Source organism: Telmatherina bonti (genome assembly GCF_933228915.1).
Source record: "Telmatherina bonti genome assembly, chromosome: 10".
Lineage (NCBI taxonomy): Eukaryota > Metazoa > Chordata > Actinopteri > Atheriniformes > Telmatherinidae > Telmatherina > Telmatherina bonti.
The window spans coordinates 26,759,177-26,782,805 of record NC_136628.1 but is presented as its reverse complement, the minus strand read 5'-3'; the positions used below and the strand labels follow the sequence as shown (position 1 = coordinate 26,782,805).

Here is a 23,629-nt window from a genome sequence, read left to right as displayed (position 1 = left end):
GTAAAATAACTATGTTAGATAGCCAAGAGTATGTGCATGCAACTGCCACTTTAATATAATAATTTGAAATTTTTAATGCTTTTAGCACATAAACATATTGACACACCATTTACGTACATAGAGGTTGTGCATTTGTATATATATGTATATGTATATGTATATATGTATATATATACATATATATATATATATATATATATATATATATATATATATATATATATATATATATATGTATATATATATATTCCAAGCATACCCTTTGAATTTTAAACAGCATTAATGTCACAAAATAGTCCTTTCCTCAGATTACTTATTGGGATAAAAGATTTATTGGGATAAAACAACATACTAAATTAGCAGTGTGATAATGACAGCTTCAAAGAAATAGCACAAATAGCACATCAGACAACAGTATATGTTAGAATACATTATTTAGGTCACACTTGGTCCCTGTTTGGCCTGACAAAGTGCTACAGAGGGGCGGTAGGTGGTGAGAGTCGGTGGGAGAGCATAGAGAAAAGTGCTAATGGACTGACGTGGTGAAACAGCTGATCACATTTCTGAGTGTCAGCCATGCTCAGTGCTCCATGCCCCTTGACTATAACATATGCTCATGTAAAACACAGCTGTGGTACTCTCAGGAATTTATATATATATATATATATATATATATATATATATATATATATATATATATATATATATATATATATATATATATATATATATATATTTCCAGAAATGAGATCAGCCGGTTCCTCCCTGTTGGGAGCATGTAATAACACAACAGAATTGGTGTCTCACCCCATAAAAAGGCTGTCATTTTATTTTGTACCCGCACTACCATAAATGTTTTTTTTCTTTTTTTACATAATGTCAGATATTAACTTTTAACAGTGGGAAATGTGAAACTTCATTCTTGATTTCACATCTTTCACTGAAGATTTTTTTTCATTGTCTATTTTTTATAGAAATAACTACATTTTGTTTGATTGTTTTTTGGTCTGTTGTTTGTTTCATGCCTCTATCAAATATCAAATCAGAAGCACCTTTTGTTTCCCTCATATCAGTTTTCATGTGTCATAATCTATAAAGGATGTTTACTAGTTATTTAATTATCATCAAAAGACTAGATCAGATAAAAAAAAAAAGAAAAAGGTTTGCAACATGAGAAAGATTCATGTGCATGTTTAAGCCTACCCTTATGTATGCAATTGTAACACATGCCATGTCAATAATGCTATTTCAAAACAATTGATCAGTTGAAAGTCCCAGATACTCCTGAGACATGAGTGAGAATTAAAGGCAGAGAAAGGAAGATGGAGTGAAGAATCACCTCCTCACATATGACCCCAGAACTGTGAACAGCTCCTCACAAGCATTGCTCTACTCTCTGGAGTGGCTGACAAATGAAAGAAGCTTGCCACTCTGTTGCATCCCTCTATCATTTGTTGGGTTGATCCACTTTTTGGCATTTTATCCAAGGCTAACAGTACCTACGGATTACGGATCCCTTTGTTTTCCTCTTCAAACATGTGGCAAGTGATCAAGTATCCCTTAGCATTCTTCCAGAATGATACTGGATTTCCCAAGTGTGTAAAAAAAAATAAAAGATACACACTGACACTCTGCTGTTTTTGTTTTGTTTGTTTTTTGTTGTGGGGATGTTTGCTTTACTCTATTATTTTTCTTTTCGTAAGAAGAGGGAGGATCAATGACCATCACCTATTGCTGGAGACACAATCCTGTTTGTGTGACACTTATCCCCTCAGTGGAGAAGAAACAATAACTGAATAAATCCATTTCAGGGTCACAGCAGATTTGAAAAGAAAACCTTTTCTTGAGGTGTTTGGGTTGGATCCTCTGTGTTGTGTTGAGTATTGATTTTGTTTTTTTTCTGTCTCTTTAAGAGGTTGTCCTCTTTCACACAGAGAGGAGGTAAATCACTCATTCATGGTATCTCAGCTTTGTCTCTGAGAAAACATCAACCTGCTGCTCCTACTATGAGTAGTATCTAAGATTAGTTTTAAAAAATATGGTGGACTTCATCTCGAAAAGCTCATAAAACTGAAGTGAATGCACCCGATTTCAGTTGAAGCACAGGCATGGAAATGGATTATATATATATATATATATGTATATATATATATATATATATATATATATATATATATATATATATATATATATATATATATATATATATATATATATATATATATATATATATATATATATATATACACATATATACACAAACACACATATTTTTTTTTTTCTTTTTTTGACAAATGTGTGTGCCACAGCTGAAATGTCAGCTCGGCAGCAAATCAGATTTTTCACATGTGACAGACACAGAAACATCATTAGATCATTAATACTAAAGCATCAGTGGATAAACAGTCAGCTGCCTTTGTAGATGATGGATCTAGAGCTTTTTATTTTTTCATTTTAACATCTTTATTGACAACAATACAACTTATTTTTGTTAATTACAATTAAAAAAAAAAAAAAGAACAGAAAAGGACTCGCATTCACATTTAAGTTCACATTCGATTCACATTAAAATTATATTCACTTGGAATGTGGATGCTGTACACACATCTGTTAGGAGGAAAAAGATCTTAACTTATTTGGAACAGGATCTAGAGTATATTTTATATATACAAGTATATATTTATTTTGAACAACATATAGTCAATTTTGGGAATCAAAATGTTTACTGGGACACTTGGATATAAAAACAAGACATAAAAGCTTCTAAGACAGAGAATGGTGTTGTATGGCGGTAATAAAATAAAACTAGAATGTAAATTTAAATCAGCTGACAAACTTCTGTAAACTTCTGTCAGAATATGGTGGAGATCTGGGTGGAGAATTGTTTTTCCTCAGTAGAATTAGTCAAATCTGTTGGAAACAAACACTGCAAACCCTTCCTTGCTCTTATCTCTTGAAAATAAGTCTGTTTTCAGTTTATCATATTTTCTCTAAACAGTTTTTTTCCTTTACAAATATTGTATCATTTATACATTTAATAAAATAAAATTTGAAGGATAAGAATATTCAGCAAACTATAGACGTTTGTCTTATTACCTTAAAGCTTCATACACTGCTTTCTGCAAACTTTCGAAACTCAAAAACACCTTACTGGTTTGCTCATTTTTCTTATCTTTTCTATTTAAAAACTTGTTAGATTATCTAAAATGCAGTGAAAAAAAAAAAAAAAGATAAATTCTTCTTTGAAATGTGTTTAAGTGAAAGCAAAAAGTTGCATAGACTGAAAACAGTCAAGCTACTCAAGGTGTTGTGTATTTGTAATAAAATACTAAATGTTATATTTAACTACTGCAATTAACATGCTACCTGTTATGCCAAAGTTTATTATTTCACAAATCAAAGAGCTGTATGATCCAAAACCTCATGGTGATCCGGACCCTTCAGTTGTCAGCAAAATGTGCGCTTGTAATTTTGAATCAAGTGGTGTACAGCACTGCCAATATACTCACAGTCATCATAAAACTTTGTTGTTTCACAAACAATCTCAATGATAAGTGCAGCTGAAAAAAAAGGCTTGTACACTTTCAATAGAGATCTAATTGTTTAGGTCACATACTAAAGGGGTTTCTCTCTAATTGCATTATATTTTTCTTCCAACCTTTCAAGTGGGCATGTTGTTTCCTCGAGAGCTGACAAGCATCGACTTCAAGTGAAGAATAAATCAACCTGTGGAGGATGTGGAGCATTAATGAGCTGAGGGACATAGTACAGAAAGATGGAAAATGAGAACTGGGACCATCTGTCAGTAGTTGTGATGAATGGAAATGGACCTCTCTTCTTCTTTCCCTGTACTCCAGCATTTTTCACTGGTTTGGATGACATTTTTGTCATCAGTCATGTTTTGCACATTTGTAGCAAATAACTCCATCAGACTTTGCCAGCACCTGCCCGTTCAACAAAGAGAAATCTTGATGTTTCGCAGACAGCTGAGTGACAAGGATGACAAAACCAACCAGTGGCAGCAGAGGGAGAGAAAAAAAAGGATGGGAGAAAAAGAGGGAAGGATAAGAAAAGCCGGGACCGCTTTGAATATAAATTCCCCCGGGTAAAGACGTATCAGTCAATCTGGGGCTAATTCATGTCAGAGTGTGTATACTATCTCCTTGTGAGGCCAGCAGAAGGCAGATAAAATTCAAGTGGAACTGAGGTTTGTTGCACAAGTGGACAGATACAATACCAGTAATGAAAACAGGAATAATGCTGATGTGATACTCATTGGTATACATACTGATGCTGAGACTGACTAAGGTCTTATTTCTACCTTCATAATTGTAAAAGTTTACCTATTGTGCAAAGTAGCCAGAAAAATAAACATCCCATCAACATCAAGTTGTTGATACCAACTGTGAACTCCCAGTTTCATTTTGTTTAAATGGAACTAAACCTGGTATCTGTCATAATCCCAATTTTCAAATTCAAGATGTGCTTTGACTTAAAATTTCTGTTGAAAACACTATATAAAATGGTAGTAAATTAAAGAGTAAAAACAAGAGATTTCAGTAGAGGCACAATCCTTATTGTCCGCCGCAGCAGGCAGGTTTAAAAAACTGAGCAGATGGTGACGTTGAGGCTCTGTGTCGAGTGCATAATGTGCCCTTGGGCCTTTGGAAGCAATGTCTAAATTAATATGATTTGTCCACCTTTGATATTTAAGAGGATTATACCTTATACTCAAACACATGGTTGTGAATGGACTCAGATGAAAAGTGACACAGAGCAGAATAGAATTAGAGGCTCCTGAAGGACTTCTTCATTCATTGTTAACTTGTGGTTCTAATCCCTATTAGGATGTACAGGTCTAAGGGAGCTGGCCGTGGCTAAGGGGACATGTGCCCCCATTGTGTGCCTGATGGTTAATTGTGCTGTCATGGCAGGAGGAGGAGAAAGCAAATGGAAAGAGAATAAGGGATCAAGAAAATGCATAAAGCCCCCCTGCTTTTTATGGGTGTTAGTCAGGCTGTGCTCTGATTCTCCAGGGCGCAGGAGTACGGATTGCAGAGCGCAATCATTGGCTCCCTGGATGTGCATATAAGGTAGATCATGTATGTGTACACACATAAATTTGAAAACGGTATGCTGGCCCACCGAGGAAGAATGGAAAGCGTTATGGAAACATGAGTAAAACAGTCACCATGGAAGACTGATTTCATTCTTCAGAATTGTATCTGATTTCCAATCTCGTCTCATCATATAAGTACTTTCCACGTGTTTGTGAATGTACTTAACAATGGCTTTTATTATGGTTTAGACTGGTATATTTAATATTTTTTTATTAAAAAAAAAAAAAAAAAAAAAAATCTCAAGCCTGGACTCAGTCCAGTCGTCTCTCCCTTTATATGTTAGTATTTCACTGAACTTCACTAGACATCTGAACAAGAACTCAACAAATAAAACATCAAGTATCTTTAGAAGCTCAGTTGGTTTCTGGCTCAAGAGCCAAAAGCACATAGCACTTAAGAAACTGAAAACTTTGTGCTGACAAGTAGAATAAATAAAAACTGAACATAAAATAGACACTTTAAAGGAAAGTCATTTGAAAATTTGTGATTATTTGAGAACTAAAATTTAGCTTCTCCTCTTGGCAGTCATGTCTTAAGTTTGGCCTTGAGACTGGATTAATTCAGAATGATCCATGTAAGGTTTACTTTAAACTAGTGGCTGTTGGTGGCAGAGGCATATTTAAATATGTATAGATTTTACAGTTCTCTTCGAAAGCATGAGAAAAAAAACAAGAATTGAGCAAGCAACTTAGCATTAACTTAGCATCAATAAATGTATTATTTTTATAGGAATAGAAATATTTATACATTCAATACTAATGTGGTTTTACAACACATCTTATTGTTAGTTGTCCCATGTGCTTGGTGTTGCACTTTTTAAAAAAATAAAAATAAATTGTAATTTCTCTGTGAACAAACAACTTATGTGATTTTTTTCTTTGTAAGAAAAAAAACCTTGGTTTATACTCCACTTTCTCTGTGAGTTTGGGTATCATGCATGCATCTCATGTCAGGGCACAATTATTGCTGTTCTTCTAAATACCACCATCTCTATCATCATGCGCTTCCATCTAATGTCAAAGTGCACTGGTCTGACCCCAGCATGCTAAGAGAGATGTAGTAGCAATGTTAGCATGTAAATTAAGAGATGCTCAATTCAAGTGCCATTGAGAGACACCTAATCTTTCTGAAACATGCCCGCCACAGCAGCTGAGAGAGCATCTGGGAGTGGTATCCACAGCACAGGGGTCAACATCAGAGCTAATTCAAATAGGACTACATGCACAAAATGAAATGTATGCTCCTGTGACCATTTTGAAAGTCTGCTTTCCAAATTTTTCAAAAAGTATCATTTCACATCACACCCTGAATATTTTTGTTTTGTTAATATCAAGTCTTTTTCCTTCTCGTTTCTGTTTGCTCTCATAAAGAATTTTTAAAATAAATACAGAGGTAAGCACCAGTTATTTGAATTTGAAGTAGGACACAAACATTTAATTATTGTTGACCTTAATTAACACTTATAACAAATTATAATTACCAATTGTTCACCGGTAAAGTTGGCTAACAGGCAATTCAGGCCCTCAGCTTTTGTATTCCCAGCAATGACTGACACATTATATGTTGTCAGATACACTAATGCAATCATATCTAATATGTAGCATTGGGTTATTTTATCCATTATATTTTCAAATTCCCAAAAATGACAAACAACTTATTCACTAATATACTCATTAGATTTGATAAATATATTCATATAATAAAAAAGTTTTAAACTTATCTCTCAATACGATCCTGAGTTATTTTTTGTTGACTTCTTAAGCAGTTTCTGGGAAGATCTCAAACAGGAGGAAAATAAAATAAAGAAAAGATATTTTGACAGGAATGGAGATAAGTGGTGAAACATCATGGATTGTCATGAGGATAAGAGCAAACAAAACCAGTTGAGCAAACTTGGAGTAAGAACAGATTGAGGAAAATGGATAAGGTTGGCAGGCGAGCAGGCAGGAAACAACTGGGACACTGGAGCAATGGCTTGGCAGGAAGAATTCTGGACAAAGCAGAACAAAGTGGAAAAGATTTCACTGAACTCAACATAGGGACAAGACAAAATGAAAAAAAAAAAAAAAATGCTGTAGAAGCCTTACGTTACCACAGGAGTGAAAGCAACAATCTGGCAGAGTATGGTGATCAGACCAGAGCAGATATACTGAGGCAGAACTGAATGGTTGTTTTCAGCAGTGTTGAAAGCTGCTGCCAGAAACCAGAAGAACCACCAGCAAAAGAGGACCCCCCCCGACACATACACGCACACACACACGCACACACACACACACACACACACACACACACACACACACACACACACACACACACACACACACACACACACACACACACACACGACGGCAGGAATCAGCAGAGCCATGACATAGATGGATTGGAGATTGAGATTAATTCCTTCAAAATGAATATAGAATTTCCATTGTACGGTCTGCTGAATGATTACATAATTACACGCGAAGATCTATGTGCTGAAGGGTTGCTGGATCTCTCACAAGGTACAACATTTAACAGCATTAAACTGAATTAAGTTGCATTTGCATTGTGCTAATATACTTAATGGTTTATGATGCTAACAACCATTTTTTTGGTTGTTATCAAGCTTGCCACTCAACATCAGGAAGGAATCAACTTATGAGTACGTACACTGAGCTTGCCATACTTGTTTGTTTACCCATTATTTGAGGCAGACTGGACCTTGTAAATATGAATCAGAGCTGAAAAATGCTGTATAAACCACGTTTATGGATTTAACACTGTCTTAGAAATTGTCTGGGCTAAAATCTAAATATAAGTAGTAAAGTATGCTGTGCAGTTGCTTAGAAACTAGAAACTGACCTTTTATAAATACGAAAACTGATACGTTAATCTTTTCACATTTATAAAACTGTCAGCACTCTTGAAATAATCGGTTTGTGTGTTTCTGGCTCCTTTTTTTCCCCCACCTTAATGTGTGCAGCTTTTGTCAGAGGAGAATCATTTGTCCTGCTTGTTGTTTACACACTCAGTACAGAGGTCACTGTATGCTTTAAGCCAAGTTGAGTAACAATTCAGCCACAGCCTTTGTTCAGCAACCATTACAAGTTGTAATGAGAGATATTGTTGCTGCCATTTAATATACTGTATTTCTAAAAAAAAAATAAGTGGCATAATTGTAGTGGTTAGAGAAAATTATGACACTTGCAGTTGTGGGTAAATGCTCTGTAAACTGCCATTAGAAGAGGCTTTCTGCACAGCACAGTGAGCAGGTGGAGAGGCAACAAGCTTTAGACTCTGCAATCTACCATAATAACCCCTCCATTTAAGATACTACCCACCCCCCCACCATAACCCATTCTTCCATTTGATTGAAGTACTTTGACAGCTTCAGTCTACTTATGGTCTTATATTATTTATGTTCAAACTTTGCAGTGTGGGATTATAAATGTTTTTATATCATTCTTGAGAACAATTTTTATAATAAAATAAAGCAAAATTAATGTGTTAATTTTTTTAAAAAAGTAATAAGGGTCACACGAGTCTTTATTTTCAAAGGGTAAAAATGTCAGTATAGTTTCTCTAAAACATTATATTTAATCTTTGGAGTGAATTTTGCCATCTGCTGCAAAAATAAAACACAAACATTTATACAAACATTAGTTCTTGGCATGTGAACTGTACAAAGTTATCAGACTTTCTCTCATTAATAGCACAAGCTTTTCATTTCAAGAGTGTTGTCTTATTATGATCACTCACTTTGGGTTTGGTACAATTACAAAAATTACAGAAGCAAATTGGCACTCTGTCCTCGGGAGGGAAAAAGTGTTTAATGTGACAGTCTGGTATATTAGCATTTTCTCTCAACACTCATCCATGTGGAGAGTGGACAGCATGGCTTTCTGAGGTTATGAACTCTGGCTGGACCTGACATAGTAATGTTCATTACTCAGATGATGATAACTGATGTGGTAATGATCCACTTATGTTAGCCATGGAAGCCCTCTTCTTAATCATTGCATGAAATGAATACATGTCTAAATGCTTCTGCTTTCACTGGAGGAATTTTAAAGACAATACTCTATAGGAGACTGTCAGTTTAACTAATAATACAACCGTCATCTTTTTCACTATATAACTTTATTTTAATTTAAAAAAAAAAAAAAAAAACCCAGTATATTGTGCATGGCAATATGTCAGATGTGTTTTGTTTGTGTAAAAAGCTGTCATGCACTGGATCAGTCTATTGTTAGCATATGCTGCCCACCAGCTTTAGGAGCCATTGATCATCTCTGGACTTTATTTCAACTCACCTGCCTCCAGTTGCTGCAAATGTTCAGATGTTAGACATGCTTGTTTTCTAAGAAGTCTCTATGCTCATTTTTTTTTTCTTTTTGGTCAGATATTTCTGTTTGTCAAACAACACAAAACATATTCAAACATAAACAAGTTGTTCAGAGGGTGAAACTAAATATCTGCCCTGGGATTTTGTCCCAGACCAGCTCATACATAGTTATGTTGTTATGATGTGGTGGTTTGCTTTTTCCTTGGTTCTGGGTTCCTGTTTTATTTTGGTAGTATTTCCTGTTTGGTTCCCTTGTTTGTTTGTTTAGCTTTATTGATTTCCTGGTCATTGAGTTCACCTGCGTTCACTTAGTTAATTTGCTTCACCTGTTTCTTGTTTGGTTTTTCTGTGTATTTATACCCCTCGGTTTCAGTTGTGTTGGTTGGTTCATTGTCATTCTGTTAATTGTCACTTTGTTGCTCTGCCCTGCGAATAAACCTGAGTTCTGTAGACTGGCGCCCCGACTCCTGCATTTGGGTCCACCTCCCTCCAGCCACTGTAACATATGTAAACTATAAATCTTTGTGCTTCCTTCAGTGTGAATACCATGCACCTTCTTAAAACTACTAAAGTGATGTAGCAGGAATCAGCAAGAGTGAATACATTAAATAGTTTCAAAAACTGTCATTTGTTTAACTAAAAGGTCTCTAAACATAACCGTACAAACTCATCAGCCCACTGGGAAGATGCCCCGTTTGCCTTATTGGCACTCTGCCCCTGATATGAGGTAACTCTAAGACAGTAGGTTTTAGTCCACTTAAAATGTGTGTCTCTCTTCACATGGAGGAAATACATGACAGAAGGTGGCTAGAGTCTTTCAAGCCCAGATACTCAAAAAGAATTCATTTGAGTATAGTTACATAGTTTGGTCATTCTTGCAAAAGAATTGTTGCTTCAACAATAATTTAGGGCTTATTAATTTGGTCCAACAAGGGCCTCAGTCATGCCGGTTGTCAATGTATCCCTGCTCCAACACACCTGACTCAGTTAAAATGGATACAACCTATGAAGTTCTGTGTGTTGAAGCAGGGATACATTGAAAAGCTGCAGGACCAAATGGGTAGCACTGGTTTAAAAGATGGTTAAAAGAATAATTAAGCATGTTTATCAGAAAAGCTAATGATGATGCTAAACAGTTATATTTATTAAAAAAGATTTTTTTTTTTAAATGTTATTTTTTAAATCAGTTAAATTGGCATGTATTTAACAGATTAATAATTTCTTCATATGTGTTATCATGCTCTAGTTGAAGAATTTGAGCTGCTTTCATTGGTGTAGAAAATACCCCAAGGCCTGGAAAACAAGACAGAGTATCAGGGAAGAGTCTCCTTTGCTTGGTGTGGTTTGCAGTAAAAAGTCACGATGATGTGCTCCCTGAAGCAAGGGTTTGCTCAAATCACTAGATAGACTCTCTGGTTGTAATGACATTCAGAGCAAGATATCTAATAACTATGCTAATTATTAAACAAAAGAGAGCATTTTCCTCCGGTTGGGTTATCTCGGAAAGCTCTGTGATATCTAGAGCAGTGTGGTGATCTGGGATGTTAAACCAGAGACAAAAAAGACACTCGGAGTGAACTCAATGAGGAGCTCATGCTTTATCATTAGAGAAATACAGTCCATTACCCAAAGCTTAGAACACTGCAATTAACCCTGCAATCATTTATTTAGGCTCTATATGTACAGGCCTCATAATTAATCCCCTTATATGCAGTTAAGCAGCGGCTTCATCAACTAAGCCTGTCAAGAAGTTAGTGTGCCCCATCATATTGACCCCCACCTCCTTCAAGTCCTTTCATTTAGTCAGCTGAAATCCATCACCTCTATAGGAAATCTACCGCGTGTGTGATCTGTCGTTGTAAACTATGTTTGGGCCTGCGAAAAAAACAAAATACAAAAACAAAACAAACACACAAGAAGCTGAATAATCCTGAGATTTGCAAATCACCATAACACATTATTAAAACCTTTCGGGAGATAAAAATAAATCTTTGTGTGATGTGCGCAAGGCTTATAACCGTATCACTGAATGGCTGTGATCTTTCAGTACATTATTGAGGTTGCCTTTCCCCTGACATTTGGTTTCGGGAAAGCTTTGTTTATAATAGCAAGGCAGTGCCAAAATCACATTCTCTAATGTATTACTGCATGGGTATGGTGTCAAGCTATGGTGCTTAACTGGCCTTTTTGCAGATTGCACCAGGCAGTCACTGGAAACACTGAGCACATGATGATGCACTTACTGAAGAGTTGACTCAATAAATTTTCTTCTCTTTATTTGTTTATAATGTGTGGCCAACATCAAATTCAAATTAGAATATAGTTTATTTGTGTATGTTATTAGCCTTTTTTTTCCTCTGATAAACTGTTGAGATGTGCTCTCATTTAATTCATTTTTCATTATGCCACTAAGAATATGCTTTGGTTTTGTGATGGCACTCTGATGTAATGTGATCATGTGACCCGCCCGATCAGGTAATGTCCTACCGCCGTTCTGAACTAATATTGTGTGTCTGCAAATGCATGTTCATAAAGAAAGTGAGAGTATGTGCACTAAATGGTTATGTCACATTAAATGTGTGTAAGGATTGCTCTGCTAACAGGTTATATGCCCAATTTCATAACAGTTTGATTAGCTTGTCGGGTGAGAGCCTCTATTTATAATGAGCACCTGAGAGCTGAAATAGAGTAATCTGCAGCAAGTTTCATCATCCCAGTTTCATCAGTTGATGTAAAATCTGCATTTTTATGTGTAAAATAAATTAAACCCAACAGAAATTGAATCTGCAGTGCAAGCCATACTGCTCATTTAGCTGTTGTTTTTCTGTGTGTAAAGTATAATGAATCAGGCATAAAAAAAAAGCTAAAAAATATACATATAAATGGATAGGAAATAACTCTACCAGCCACTATAAAAATAATACAGTCATTAAGGAAGAAAAGAAAATCAATAACCAGATTTAATTAGCATGTAGACACAGCTTTTTTAATGGTTTCTGCTCAACTTGTGCCTGTAGGCTTACACAGGTACAGCGCCATTTCACAGATGACTAGAGAACTACATATATACAGTGGGAATGAATTAGTATCTGCAAGTTGAACCACTGCTTAACTTTAGGATCATTATTACATATTATTTACGGGATGTCTTATAAAAGTTATTCAAGAGCTGCTGCAGGAGTAGAAAGTTTAAAAACAGCATTTTGTCAACAATCTTAACCATCATGTGTGGATCATGTTATGTTGCTGTGTGTTTCTTTTTTTAATTTAAAACAGGATTTTTTTTTCCAGTGAGAATTTCTATTTACTGCTTTTGATATTTAATAAAACACAACCCAAACATGAAATGACTATTTATGGAAACATTTTTAAAAGCATTTCCTGCATAGTTATTAATCAAGACATTAACAGAGTAGTCTTTTAGTCCCCCCTGGTTAACATATTAAAAAAGGCATTAAAGTTTAATATTCAATTATAAAAAAAAAAAAAAAAAAAAAAAAAAAAAAGATCCCATGTGAATTATTTATGAGGTAAAATGATTGAAATACTGTCTTTCTTTCAGATATCTTCTCAAGCAAAACTCTTTAAATCTTTTTTTTTTCTTTTGGTTATTTATTGACAATAAAACAGAACTAAACAGTCCGATTTTATCCTATGAAAAGGTTTTCTTGGCCAATTGCAGAGGAAAGACAAGTGCTCAGCAGCCTGTACTTGATGCTAACGATTTAAATGTAGAGCGCTTGACAAATGAACTTGAACTTCAAACCAACAATGAAGTTATTAATGTTTAATTACCTGCTCAGCTCAATCTAGTTAAAGTGATTCAGCCTATTTGTTCATGTTTCTGATCACCATCACTTGATGTAAGACTCCTTCTATGCTTCAGAGATTTGAGAAACATTACAGCTTTTTTGATAAGTTTATCAAAAGTATTATATATAATATTGGATCACAGAATTGCTTCTTTGACTTCTTAATTTACAGTAATATTTTAAATTGTTGCTGGATTCTGAAGAGTGACGTTCGTAGTTTTGGATTTTTTGTAATCAGCAATTTTAAGTTAAGGCTTGATGTTTCTTTTTATATTTTTATGAATGCAAAATGATTTTTTTCTGGGGAACTCAAACAACTGTTGGTTGTTAACTTACCATTGCTTGCATTGTGCTTTGTGTAACCAAATTAGACCTTGTAACATTTCACTTTTCTAGGGATCCCTAAATTGTGAAATCAGTGACGGCTTCTAATTATTATGCTTCATTGTGCTGTACTGAAATGTAGGAAGGAGGAGTGACCACAGTGACTGAAATCGATGTTAGCCACACAGCCTTCAATTCCACAGCAGAAAGGGGATCTATTATGGAAAAATCATGATTTATGTCAGGTTGAGCAAAGGATGGAGGTACAAGCCAATAATGATAAATGCCCCATGCTTGTCTGTCCCCCGCCCCCCCCCCCCCCCCCCCCCCCCCCCCCACACACACACACACACACAACTGTTTGACCAGAGCTGAAATCTGCTGGAACTCCTTCTCTCTGTCTCATCATTGCACAACACCTTCATCGGTCTCTCTTTTTGTCTTTTTTATCAGATGCAGTTCTCTCATGTTTGTTTTGTCGCACGTTTGCTGCTGACTTTCCTGTGTGTTTTGTCTATGTGGATATTCTGCTGGCCATGATGGATCCCAATGACCCAGCGCTTTAGGGAGCACAGACTGAGGCAGTCACCTTTAAGCTGTGGCTGAGCAATCTGTCTTTGTCAGACATCTCTCTCACATGCAACACGGGCCAGACAGTGAAGTAGTAGAAAAGAGGACAATGAAGAACATGAGTGTCTGTGGTGTACAGAAGGTTTAAAAAGGAAAGACAAAAAGAAGGCTGGAAAAAAAAAAAGAAAAGTACATTAATTTTACACCACTGTTAAAAGTTGCGAAAATCTGGATTTTTTTTTTTGTTGTTTTTTAAAAAAAATATATTTCTGAAGTTAGCAACAATTTGATTTTGCTTCAGTCAATATTGATTCATGTACCTATAAAAGAGGCTCCAAATTGCAGCATTATTGGTTATCACTGAAAAATTAGCATTAGACTAATCATCAATCCCCGGTGACCCAGGGTATGCTGACCTTCGACCTTTGTTTATGTTTTCTTCAGCAGTCAGAATCCAGTCAAGAAAGCTGATAAGTGTTGCGCTGAATGACTGAAGCGTGAGGGAACGATTGCCGATAAGTATTAACCCTGTTCTTGACATCTCCACTCGCAGACCTCACCACTCAGCCTTGTCTTATTAACATAATAACAGAAGCAGGCTGAGTCAGTGAAGAAAGTCACAGTTGCATGTTGAAGATAACTTTGCAGTTAACTGCTTACACATTCAGCAAGTGTCTGTAGAGGCTGAATCATTGGATCCTTTTCACTGTATGGTAGCAGGAGGGCACAAGGCACCTAGTGTGTAATTGATGGAGACAGATAGCAGTCAGATGTGATTAGTTCCAGCTTAGTAAGCAGTCCATCGCTGGCATGGCTGACAGAAGAGAACAGAGGGGTGCAAAGACAGCAGTAAAAAGTATCTGCTCTAGCTGTTTGGCAATGGTACTGTCTGGATTTTATAATGTCCACAGAAGTCCCAAAACAGCTTTCTTAATTATTACATTAAAAACAAAAATCAGACTATTTCTGTTAAAATTTTGGTTTTACAATTTAAAGTTCCAGATAGAGTGAAAGGTTACTCACAGAGTCTTTTGCATTTTGCTCTTCGATATTTGCTTCCATTTGCAACATTTTGTTGACATTGGTGTTATGATTTTGTGCATGTGATCATAATATATATAATAATATAAATAAAACAACTTTTTAAAAAATGCATTATTTATTTATTCTTTTTTGTATGTTGACATAAAAATGTGCTGTTGACAGCACAATAAATTTTGTAATTAATATGCTGTGCTGCATGAACGGACTCCCATTCTGGCTGTGTGTTTGCTATGTGGTGCACAAATACCTCTCTTCTTTTAAGCTCCTGGCAAACAAGATTGTCAGCTGCATAATAACATATTGAATAGATAGGCTATGATAAAGCAATACAAATATGCACTGGGTTGCAGCGGGGGAAAAAAAAACAGATGTGATATAGCAGCCACCTTCTTTAAGGTTAAAAAAGTGCCTGTTCTGATAATCATGTTCATCGAAGAGGACGGAGCAAAGGCAGAAGAACTCGTGCACAAACAGCTAACAAAATGTTTCTGCTGCAGGAACATGATCTAAATACTAATCAAACATCATTTACAGCTGGCTTTATTTGAGGCTCCTGAGAGACTGTCCTGTCCCGCTTCTTTGCCATGGTAACCAGGGATTCATTTCAGAGGTGTCATGCTGCATTATCATCTCACCAGCTCATCCACTCCCCTCCGCCCTCTGGCTCAGACGCTTTTGTGCCCTCTCTGTTCAGAGCCCTCAATCTCAAACCTGCCTTGCATCCTGAAAGTAAAACATCTCCAATCTTGATCCAGATAATACATAGATGTGATTTGTGTACTTCGCATGCATGCAAACACCAGCTTGTGCACACATACTGGATGCAGATGCCAAAGAAATTCCACTTGCTTGGGCACATATGTTTCGTCTTATTAAAATAGACCATGTATTACCTGCACATTTTTAAGGTATTATATATCTGGAAGGTGCCTGAGTGAAACAGCTTTCTTGTCCTATTCAAAAGCTGCCTGACTCTCCTAATATATTTTTTACAAAAATTATCCTCACTGTCTTTTAAGCATTTAAAATTCATTCAATGTATTTCCGCTCATTATTTCTTTCATACATCTCTCTTCTCTGCATGCTTTGAATAAAATAGGAGATACAGTAAGGCTAAATACCAGTGTAATAGCAGTATTAAGTCTGTTTTTTCTTATTTTACAAGTGTTTCGTTCTCTGTTTATCATCATTTATTAACAGGATGCATCCACTTAAGCTGCTTTAACATTAACATTACACCATTTATATTTATTCATCAAGATTTTACAACTAAAAAAATCCCTTCCATTTCCATTCCATCCATTTTTTTATGAGGGACAAGAAATGCTGCTTTGCTGGCTCCTACTGGTCAATTATCCAGCAGCAACTTTCAGCAGAAGGACAAGTAGAGTTACAATTATCTTTTTTTTTTCAATTTTAAATTTCCTTGTGGAATTTGTTGTTGTACTCCTTCATAAAAAATAATTTATGAAGGAGTACTCTTCATAAATTATGAAGAGTACTGGACGTGTCCAGTACTCTCATAAAGTGAGAGACTGGACGTGTCATCCAATCCAAACATTTTTATGTTTACATGAGTCTTAGTGGTTCATTGCAGAAGCTCAGACCCCCTGCATATCCTGGAGAGAGAGATTTGGCATCTTGCCACATCAAGCACTACCAGAGGCGTGCCAAGGGTTTACCCTTTGTTTTGTGCAAAATGGCTTCCTCAGGCTGCAGTTAATAACAAAGACAGTGAGCCCTGTCTGTGTGACATGACATGGCTGCCTGCCTGCCTTTCATGGGACAGTTAAAAGAACTGTTTGGGCGACAAACTGGGAAATGTTCTGACATGAAAACTACCACTAAATGATTGAAGTGAGAGAGAAACACTTATGTTATTTTTGCATAAAATTAAAAGCAAGTGGATGAGTTTAAAAAAAAAGAAAAAAGAAAGAAACGGTAATTTCTGGTGTTAACAGGCAAAGATACTGAAAAGATATTATCCATATACTGTAGACACTGGATCGCTACAGGGAACGTAGGTCACAGGTGAGGGCTGAACTGTTGGGGGATCAACCAACACCGGCACCAATCTTCATTTCTCCTGCACTCGATTCAATCTTAAAGGTGAAGCAGCTTAAACTTGCCCTGGTTCCATTATTGGCTTGCTGTTTCTCCTTCTACTCAGGCATAATGGCTTATTAATCAGATTAAAATATAAATAAATCAAGCCCCAGGGATGGAGAACTGTCTGTCAATCTCAGCTAAAAACACAGTGGTAAAAAAAAAGAAAAAAAAGAGAAAGAAAGAAGCCTCAGGGTGAACCATCAAAGCCGTGATAAATCTGATTAAGCTACAAATATAAAACAGCAACCAACAGAGAGGAAAATTCTACTTTTTTTCCTAAATCAAAAGCGATGAAAGAACCTTGACTAATCTGCTATGTGCCAAGTCTGGTTATGGGAAATAGTTATTCAACACATCATGTTATAGTGTGAACCAGCCACAGCCTGCCACTACTGCACTGTGGGAGTATTAAATGTTGAAGATGATCTTCATGATGGACTGGATGCACAACTGACTCTTCTTGAGCAGCTGACTTGGTAGTACGCTGCCACCCACTGGCCCCATATAAAACACACTTTTCTTTGAAAACAATAGAAACAACACAAAAGAGCGCCAATCAGGCCAAGTAAAATAATTGTAGCATCAATAATAAAAAATAATTAGCAAAGCTTCACCAATAAGCCACAATGAAAGAATTGTAAATGATGCCAATTTTTTTTTTAATCCTTTTAGTCTTTTTTTTTTTTTTTTTTAAACGTACCATTGTGGTGTGTGACATACTACTGTATAGTCTTATTTGATTTGATCTTGAAATACACATGCACATGCATGTAGCATAAACGGCAGCAATTACAAAACAATTGCTGTGAAACTTGTATTTTTTTCTTTCCGCGCTTCAGTATGTACCTTACCTACTCCTCAGTGGCATTCTGCAGATCTGTGACAGTGGACATGGGACTGCTCAGTCAGTGATAAGCATGCGAATTACAGAGAACAACTTAATACATGAGTAGATCCTGAGTTACAGGCCCCTTCTTGGGCTGGACAAGCAAATTTGCATTTTAATAGCTCGAGCTGCTCGGTGTCCCCTGCATCAGAGTGAAAGCTCAGCTGAAATTATGGGTGACTGCCTCCAAATGATCCACTGAGACAAACCCAGCTCCCACATAAACACAGACACAAGCAAACAAACAAAAAAAAAAAAAAAGGACAGGTTGAATTCACTTTATTTATGACAAATACATTTATTCGCTATAAATCACTATAATGCAAATTAGACCAGAGGAGCAAACTTTTGGAGTAATCTAATGACATAAAGTGTTGTGGTCTGTCCTTAGAGAAGGCTTGATGTTTCTGTCATTAAACGAAAAAGGATTTTTGTAGAACTGTACATAAATTAGACTTTGAGTAACATTTTTTTGTTTGTTTTTTTTAAATGTGGGGTGTTTTCCTCATTTATTATTTGTTCTATGAAAACAGCTTTAAGTCCATCTCTAAATGAATTTCATTAATCTACTGATGTTGTACTGGATATTAACTATCTCATGCACCCCACCATTGCAACTTTTACTATATCTTTATCACTCCTTGATGTTGAAGGATTATTGTGAGGTTATATGATTCTGCTTTAATGTATGATATAAGTTTTTTAAAGTAGTTGCATTAGAGTAGTCTGAGCAAGACAAAAGATTGAGAGTATGAACTTTACCTGGCTGGTATGATTAAAGTCCTGTGTTACTATGCTGCCATCTAGTTGTAAGAAACGGTGTGTACTTGCCAGAACATTATTCTGAATATTCATTGTTTAAGTCACTTACAGTTATATGAGGGCATCTGCAGCTGCTTCTTCTCCTTGGTCACTTTACCCACAAAAACAAATATATACATCGCTGGTTGTGAATATTTGTCTTTTTACAACAAACATGAAACGTCAATAAGGCTCGATAAGCTGAACTGTTATTTTCAATAACAGCAACACTATGATATATTAATGTCTGAAGCAGCAGTTTTTCAAGTGTTTGTTTCTGTAAACAAAAGAAATTCACTCAACAACGAGTCCATGACAATACTTTAAACAACTGTTCATTTTATTATCATTCAGGGAATTATAGATGCTTGAAGTGATTTGTTTCCTGGGTGGTTGCAGCAGCTGTGATGCTGAAAGGAATTAAAGTATACAGGAAATGCACAGAGGAGATGAATTTTATCTACCATTTCAATGCACACCACAACTTTATAACAATCATCTGTTGTATGGTTATATATACTTAACACACTGCATGATCGAAATCACTTTGTAACATAATCAGTGTGATGTTTGACAGCATCATGTTGAGATATAGTGTCATATCTTCACTAGATTTCTCAGGTATTATTCCATTGTCTGCTAATGACAAGGTGCAACTGGAACGGATAAACATGTTGCTACTGGTCCTTTGAGGCTTTTTACAATAAGTTCTACTGTCTGAAATGGAAATAAAATCTCAGGAGTCCAATGAGGCTTTATGCATTTAGAACCACACATCAGCTTGTGGGAACTTATTTGATAAATGTCAATGACTTTACATGATCAAAAAATCCGAACAAGGGGGTGAAGTGCTGCTTCAAGCCAGGAAATATAAGATGAGGGTTGAACCAAAGATGACATTTTTACAAACATTTTCACATGTGATTCTTTCAGGTTATAGTCAGTCGTGAGGCACTCATGTTGGACGGGCAGTTTATTTACAAATAGCATTTCCATACACACACAAAGAAAAGAAAGAAAAGATGGAATATTTCTTTTAAAGAATGCTGGATGATCAGGGAATTCTCCAACTGGTCATAATAATCAGAACACGATTTCTCTCAGTCTCTACAGACCACTTGCTTAGGCCATCAAGAAGTACTCGGAAACATACAATCACCAATGGTCAGCAACGTCTTACTTTATAAAAATATCACCACGGTGTTACACAGATTCACAGATTGACCGTGGAAAGAAAGGCGTATTTACACTGATACAAACAGAGGGGGGGAAATGAAAGTAAAAGAAAATGGGAACAAAAAGAGGTTGCAGGGAAAGATGAGCAGTGCAGTGAGGGTCCCAAAAGGCAAAGCTCGAGCAGTTCTTTCTTTAAGGTCTTTAAATGGACACCTCTTAATCTTTTTCATATGTCCTGTAAAGACAAACAATCAATTAGACACAGCATAATAACGAGCAAGGGTGATTGAGAGGTGCAAATTTACTTTCTCAGTCATTTGAATAAGTTTAAATGTTCTTCCAAGTGTTTCAATGGAAACTAGGTTGCAGTACAAATACATGTAACAAAAAGGAATTAATTATGACGACAGGTTTGTGTCGAGTTATGTGTGCCCATACCAGGGATCATGCAAAAAAAAAATGTTTGCACATGACAACTACAAGAGTAAACTCACATATACAGCATACATATATTGCTACAGAGAACAAGCCAACAGAGAAGTTTACAAAGTAGGAGTTTGTTCTTTTTTTCTTTTTAATTATCTTTGTTAAAACAAACACGTTCCTTTTCCCTCTCATAACATGCTGCATTGCTCTGTCAACATTACTTATTTGTTCTCAAACAGTGGCTCTGTAGCCCTACTAACAGTCTGTATATACAAAACACACGTTTTACATAATTGAAGCAGGTTTGAAGCACCCGTTTGAATGATCAGTGACATCTCACCTCAGTATTTCTGCAGTACAGCCAAAGTGGGAATACTGACAGGGTTTAGTATCTACAACGAGCCTGCCAGTGCTAAAGAAGCAGAGAAAAGGAGAATAATAGACAGAGAAAACTTACACAAACCGTGTCACTATAAGAACATCTGGCAAATGGTGGTTTGTGCTACTGTTCATTTAATGTCTAGATCTGTGACCTCAGAGGAAATAATATACAAGTAGTACAAAAAAAAAGTAAATATTCTCTATACAATTTAATCTCAAATTTATCAAAATATATATTAACTAAAATATACATTAACTAACAAGTAGAGTATAGCACACAGAATGCATATAACAGGGGTAGGGGATACCACAGTGGAAACAATGCAAGTCCAAGATTTCTGTTTCTGTCCTCCAAGTGGGTGAAGCATGAAAATCCTGCATGCAGGAGACTGATGATGGTGGGGGAAGATGAGGTGGAATGTGCCCTCTGCTGGTGAAATGCGAGATGGCGATGGGATGGCAGCCAGATGGGAGAGGATCAGGACAGCACACTGGTGTTCTGTGAATCCACGTCTTGCATGTTCATGACATCTGTACTTACTCCACTCTCGTATATAGGGTTGTCAAAAGCTGACTCTTCTGTCATGTTGTCATATGGCGGCGAGGATGCTGGCATTCTGACAGACTTTCCTTGAAGTCTGAGCAAGGAGTGCAGAAACATGAAACATCCCGTAAAGCCTCTTTTGATTGCAAACGAAGATATATAAAGTTGAAAGGTATTACTTACTTTGTAAAGTAGACATAGATCCCCAAAACAACCACCAAGACGACTGCAGTTGGGATAAAAACTGCAAGGGTAATATTGGTTCCCTCCAAGCCGTTATCCATATTTACAACTGCCGGGGAGGACACATGAGCAGTCGCATTATTTTGGTGAAATGTAAAAATGAAAGGAAGATTGCTATAATTTGTTGTGCCATGTTTTGACAAATGACTTACCATCAAGCCTGCGTTCATTCACAAACTGTGTTGAAGATGCTACAAAGACATGATTGCAGTTTAGTCAAAGAGTTTTATAACACAAAGACCCAGTCTATGCATCACACTTGCACAGTTGCAAACAACATCAAAATCCAACTAGCATAGTATTGTTCAGGTTGCATTGTATTTCCAAGCACTTTCAGACAAAGCTAAGTTTTAATTTAATCTCTTTTCTTTTTACCTTTGCAAGCCGGAGGAGTGCTATTCCACTGTGACGGGTGTCCAGGGACACAGTAGATGGTGGCCCCACCCTGGAGCTCATAGCCAGTACGGCAAGAGAAGGTCAAAATCTCTCCTGCTTGATAAAAGGCCTTTTCAGAGCTCTGCAGACTGCTGGAAGCAGCACCAGGATTCCTGCACGGCTCATACTTCTCAGCTGAGGGACAGGAAGTTTTCACACAATCTCACATCATTTTCAGATTTAGACACACTGACAACATGGTGCAATTTAGTATTTTCACTCAACATCATGTAGGAACAACGTGGTTTAAAAGAAAACAACAGTCAACCATACATTTGATAAAGAGTGTGAGTATAAGAAAAAAAACCATGTGGGCGCATATACTATGTGTAGTTTAGGTTTGCCAAACTTACGGACACACTTGGGGAGCCTGTCGCTCCATTTGGGGATGGCTGAATCTCGGTTGTAGCAGGTGAGGAGACCAGTGCCAGACAGGATGTAGCCTTTATTACAGATAAACTGTACAGTTGATCCCACAGCGAAGCGGTTGCCTGTGATCACTTTGCGACTGTGCTCAACATTTCCAGGATCTCGACATGTCATAACTGGTGAAGCACCGGAAGATAAAAAAATAAAAAGATTTTCTTCACATTCTCCAGTGGTGAATAACAGAAAAACAGCAACGAGAAAGTATCAAACGCTTACCATGGTATATCTTATACATGTTTCCTCTTGAATAGCAGTAAATTACTAAATTCTCAAAGTCTTAAGGATGCAGCTTAATGCCACAAAAGTCTACTCAAAATGCCAAAAAGGAGGTTTAAAGGAGCGTTTAACCACTTTAACTATCAAAAAGTCATAGACCTTGCCCAAAAAAACAAAAAAAAAAAAACTAAAAAAAAAAAAAATAGAAGAACTTTAAGTTAAGCTCTCAATAAAATTTTGTTAAAATAAATAAATAAATAAATAAATCTGGTCCTTTAAGCTAAATTTCAAGCTAAATTTCACGATTCATGCTAAGCTTTGCAATCCCAACTTACCTTCTTTTTATTCAGTAGATGAGTTAAAATCTCTGCTAAACATCATTGTTTCACTAAAAACACGAAATGTTTAATAATTATTAGATAAATATATTTTTTTCTTATTACCAGAATTGGAAATATTTAAATTTTAAGAGTAATCTTCTCTCTTTACAAACAATAAAGTTCTTTCAGATGTTGTTTGGATGTAAAAAGTCTATATATCAAGTAAATATAGTTTTTGAGAATCAAAAGAAAAATATGATAATATAAAGTACTTTTGGGCTACACAGTGGCATAGTGGTTAGCACTGTGGCCTCACAGCAAGACGGTTGCTGCTTCGATCCTTTCTGTGTGGAGTTTGCATGTGTTTGTATGCGTTCTCTCTGGAAACTCCAGCTTCCTCCCACTGTCATGCATGTAAGGGTAAATAGGTTACTGTAAAAATTGACCATAGTGAGCGTGAGTCGTTGTT

At 36.2% G+C, this 23,629-nt stretch overlaps 1 protein-coding gene across 1 annotated transcript in view; it reads right to left on the bottom strand.

Annotated features, from left to right (window-relative positions):
• The window catches only part of LOC306761312 (seizure protein 6-like), a gene marked incomplete at both ends in the record, with an annotated part of 125,527 nt that overhangs the window by 3,125 nt on the left and 98,773 nt on the right, over nt 1-23,629 (bottom strand). The window contains 7 exons of the mRNA XM_079247437.1: nt 20,933-21,004; nt 21,282-21,403; nt 21,515-21,611; nt 21,701-21,809; nt 21,913-21,951; nt 22,136-22,330; nt 22,549-22,740. Coding sequence (XP_079103563.1) covers nt 20,933-21,004; nt 21,282-21,403; nt 21,515-21,611; nt 21,701-21,809; nt 21,913-21,951; nt 22,136-22,330; nt 22,549-22,740 — 826 coding nt within the window. The remainder of the gene's footprint in view (nt 1-20,932; nt 21,005-21,281; nt 21,404-21,514; nt 21,612-21,700; nt 21,810-21,912; nt 21,952-22,135; nt 22,331-22,548; nt 22,741-23,629) is intronic.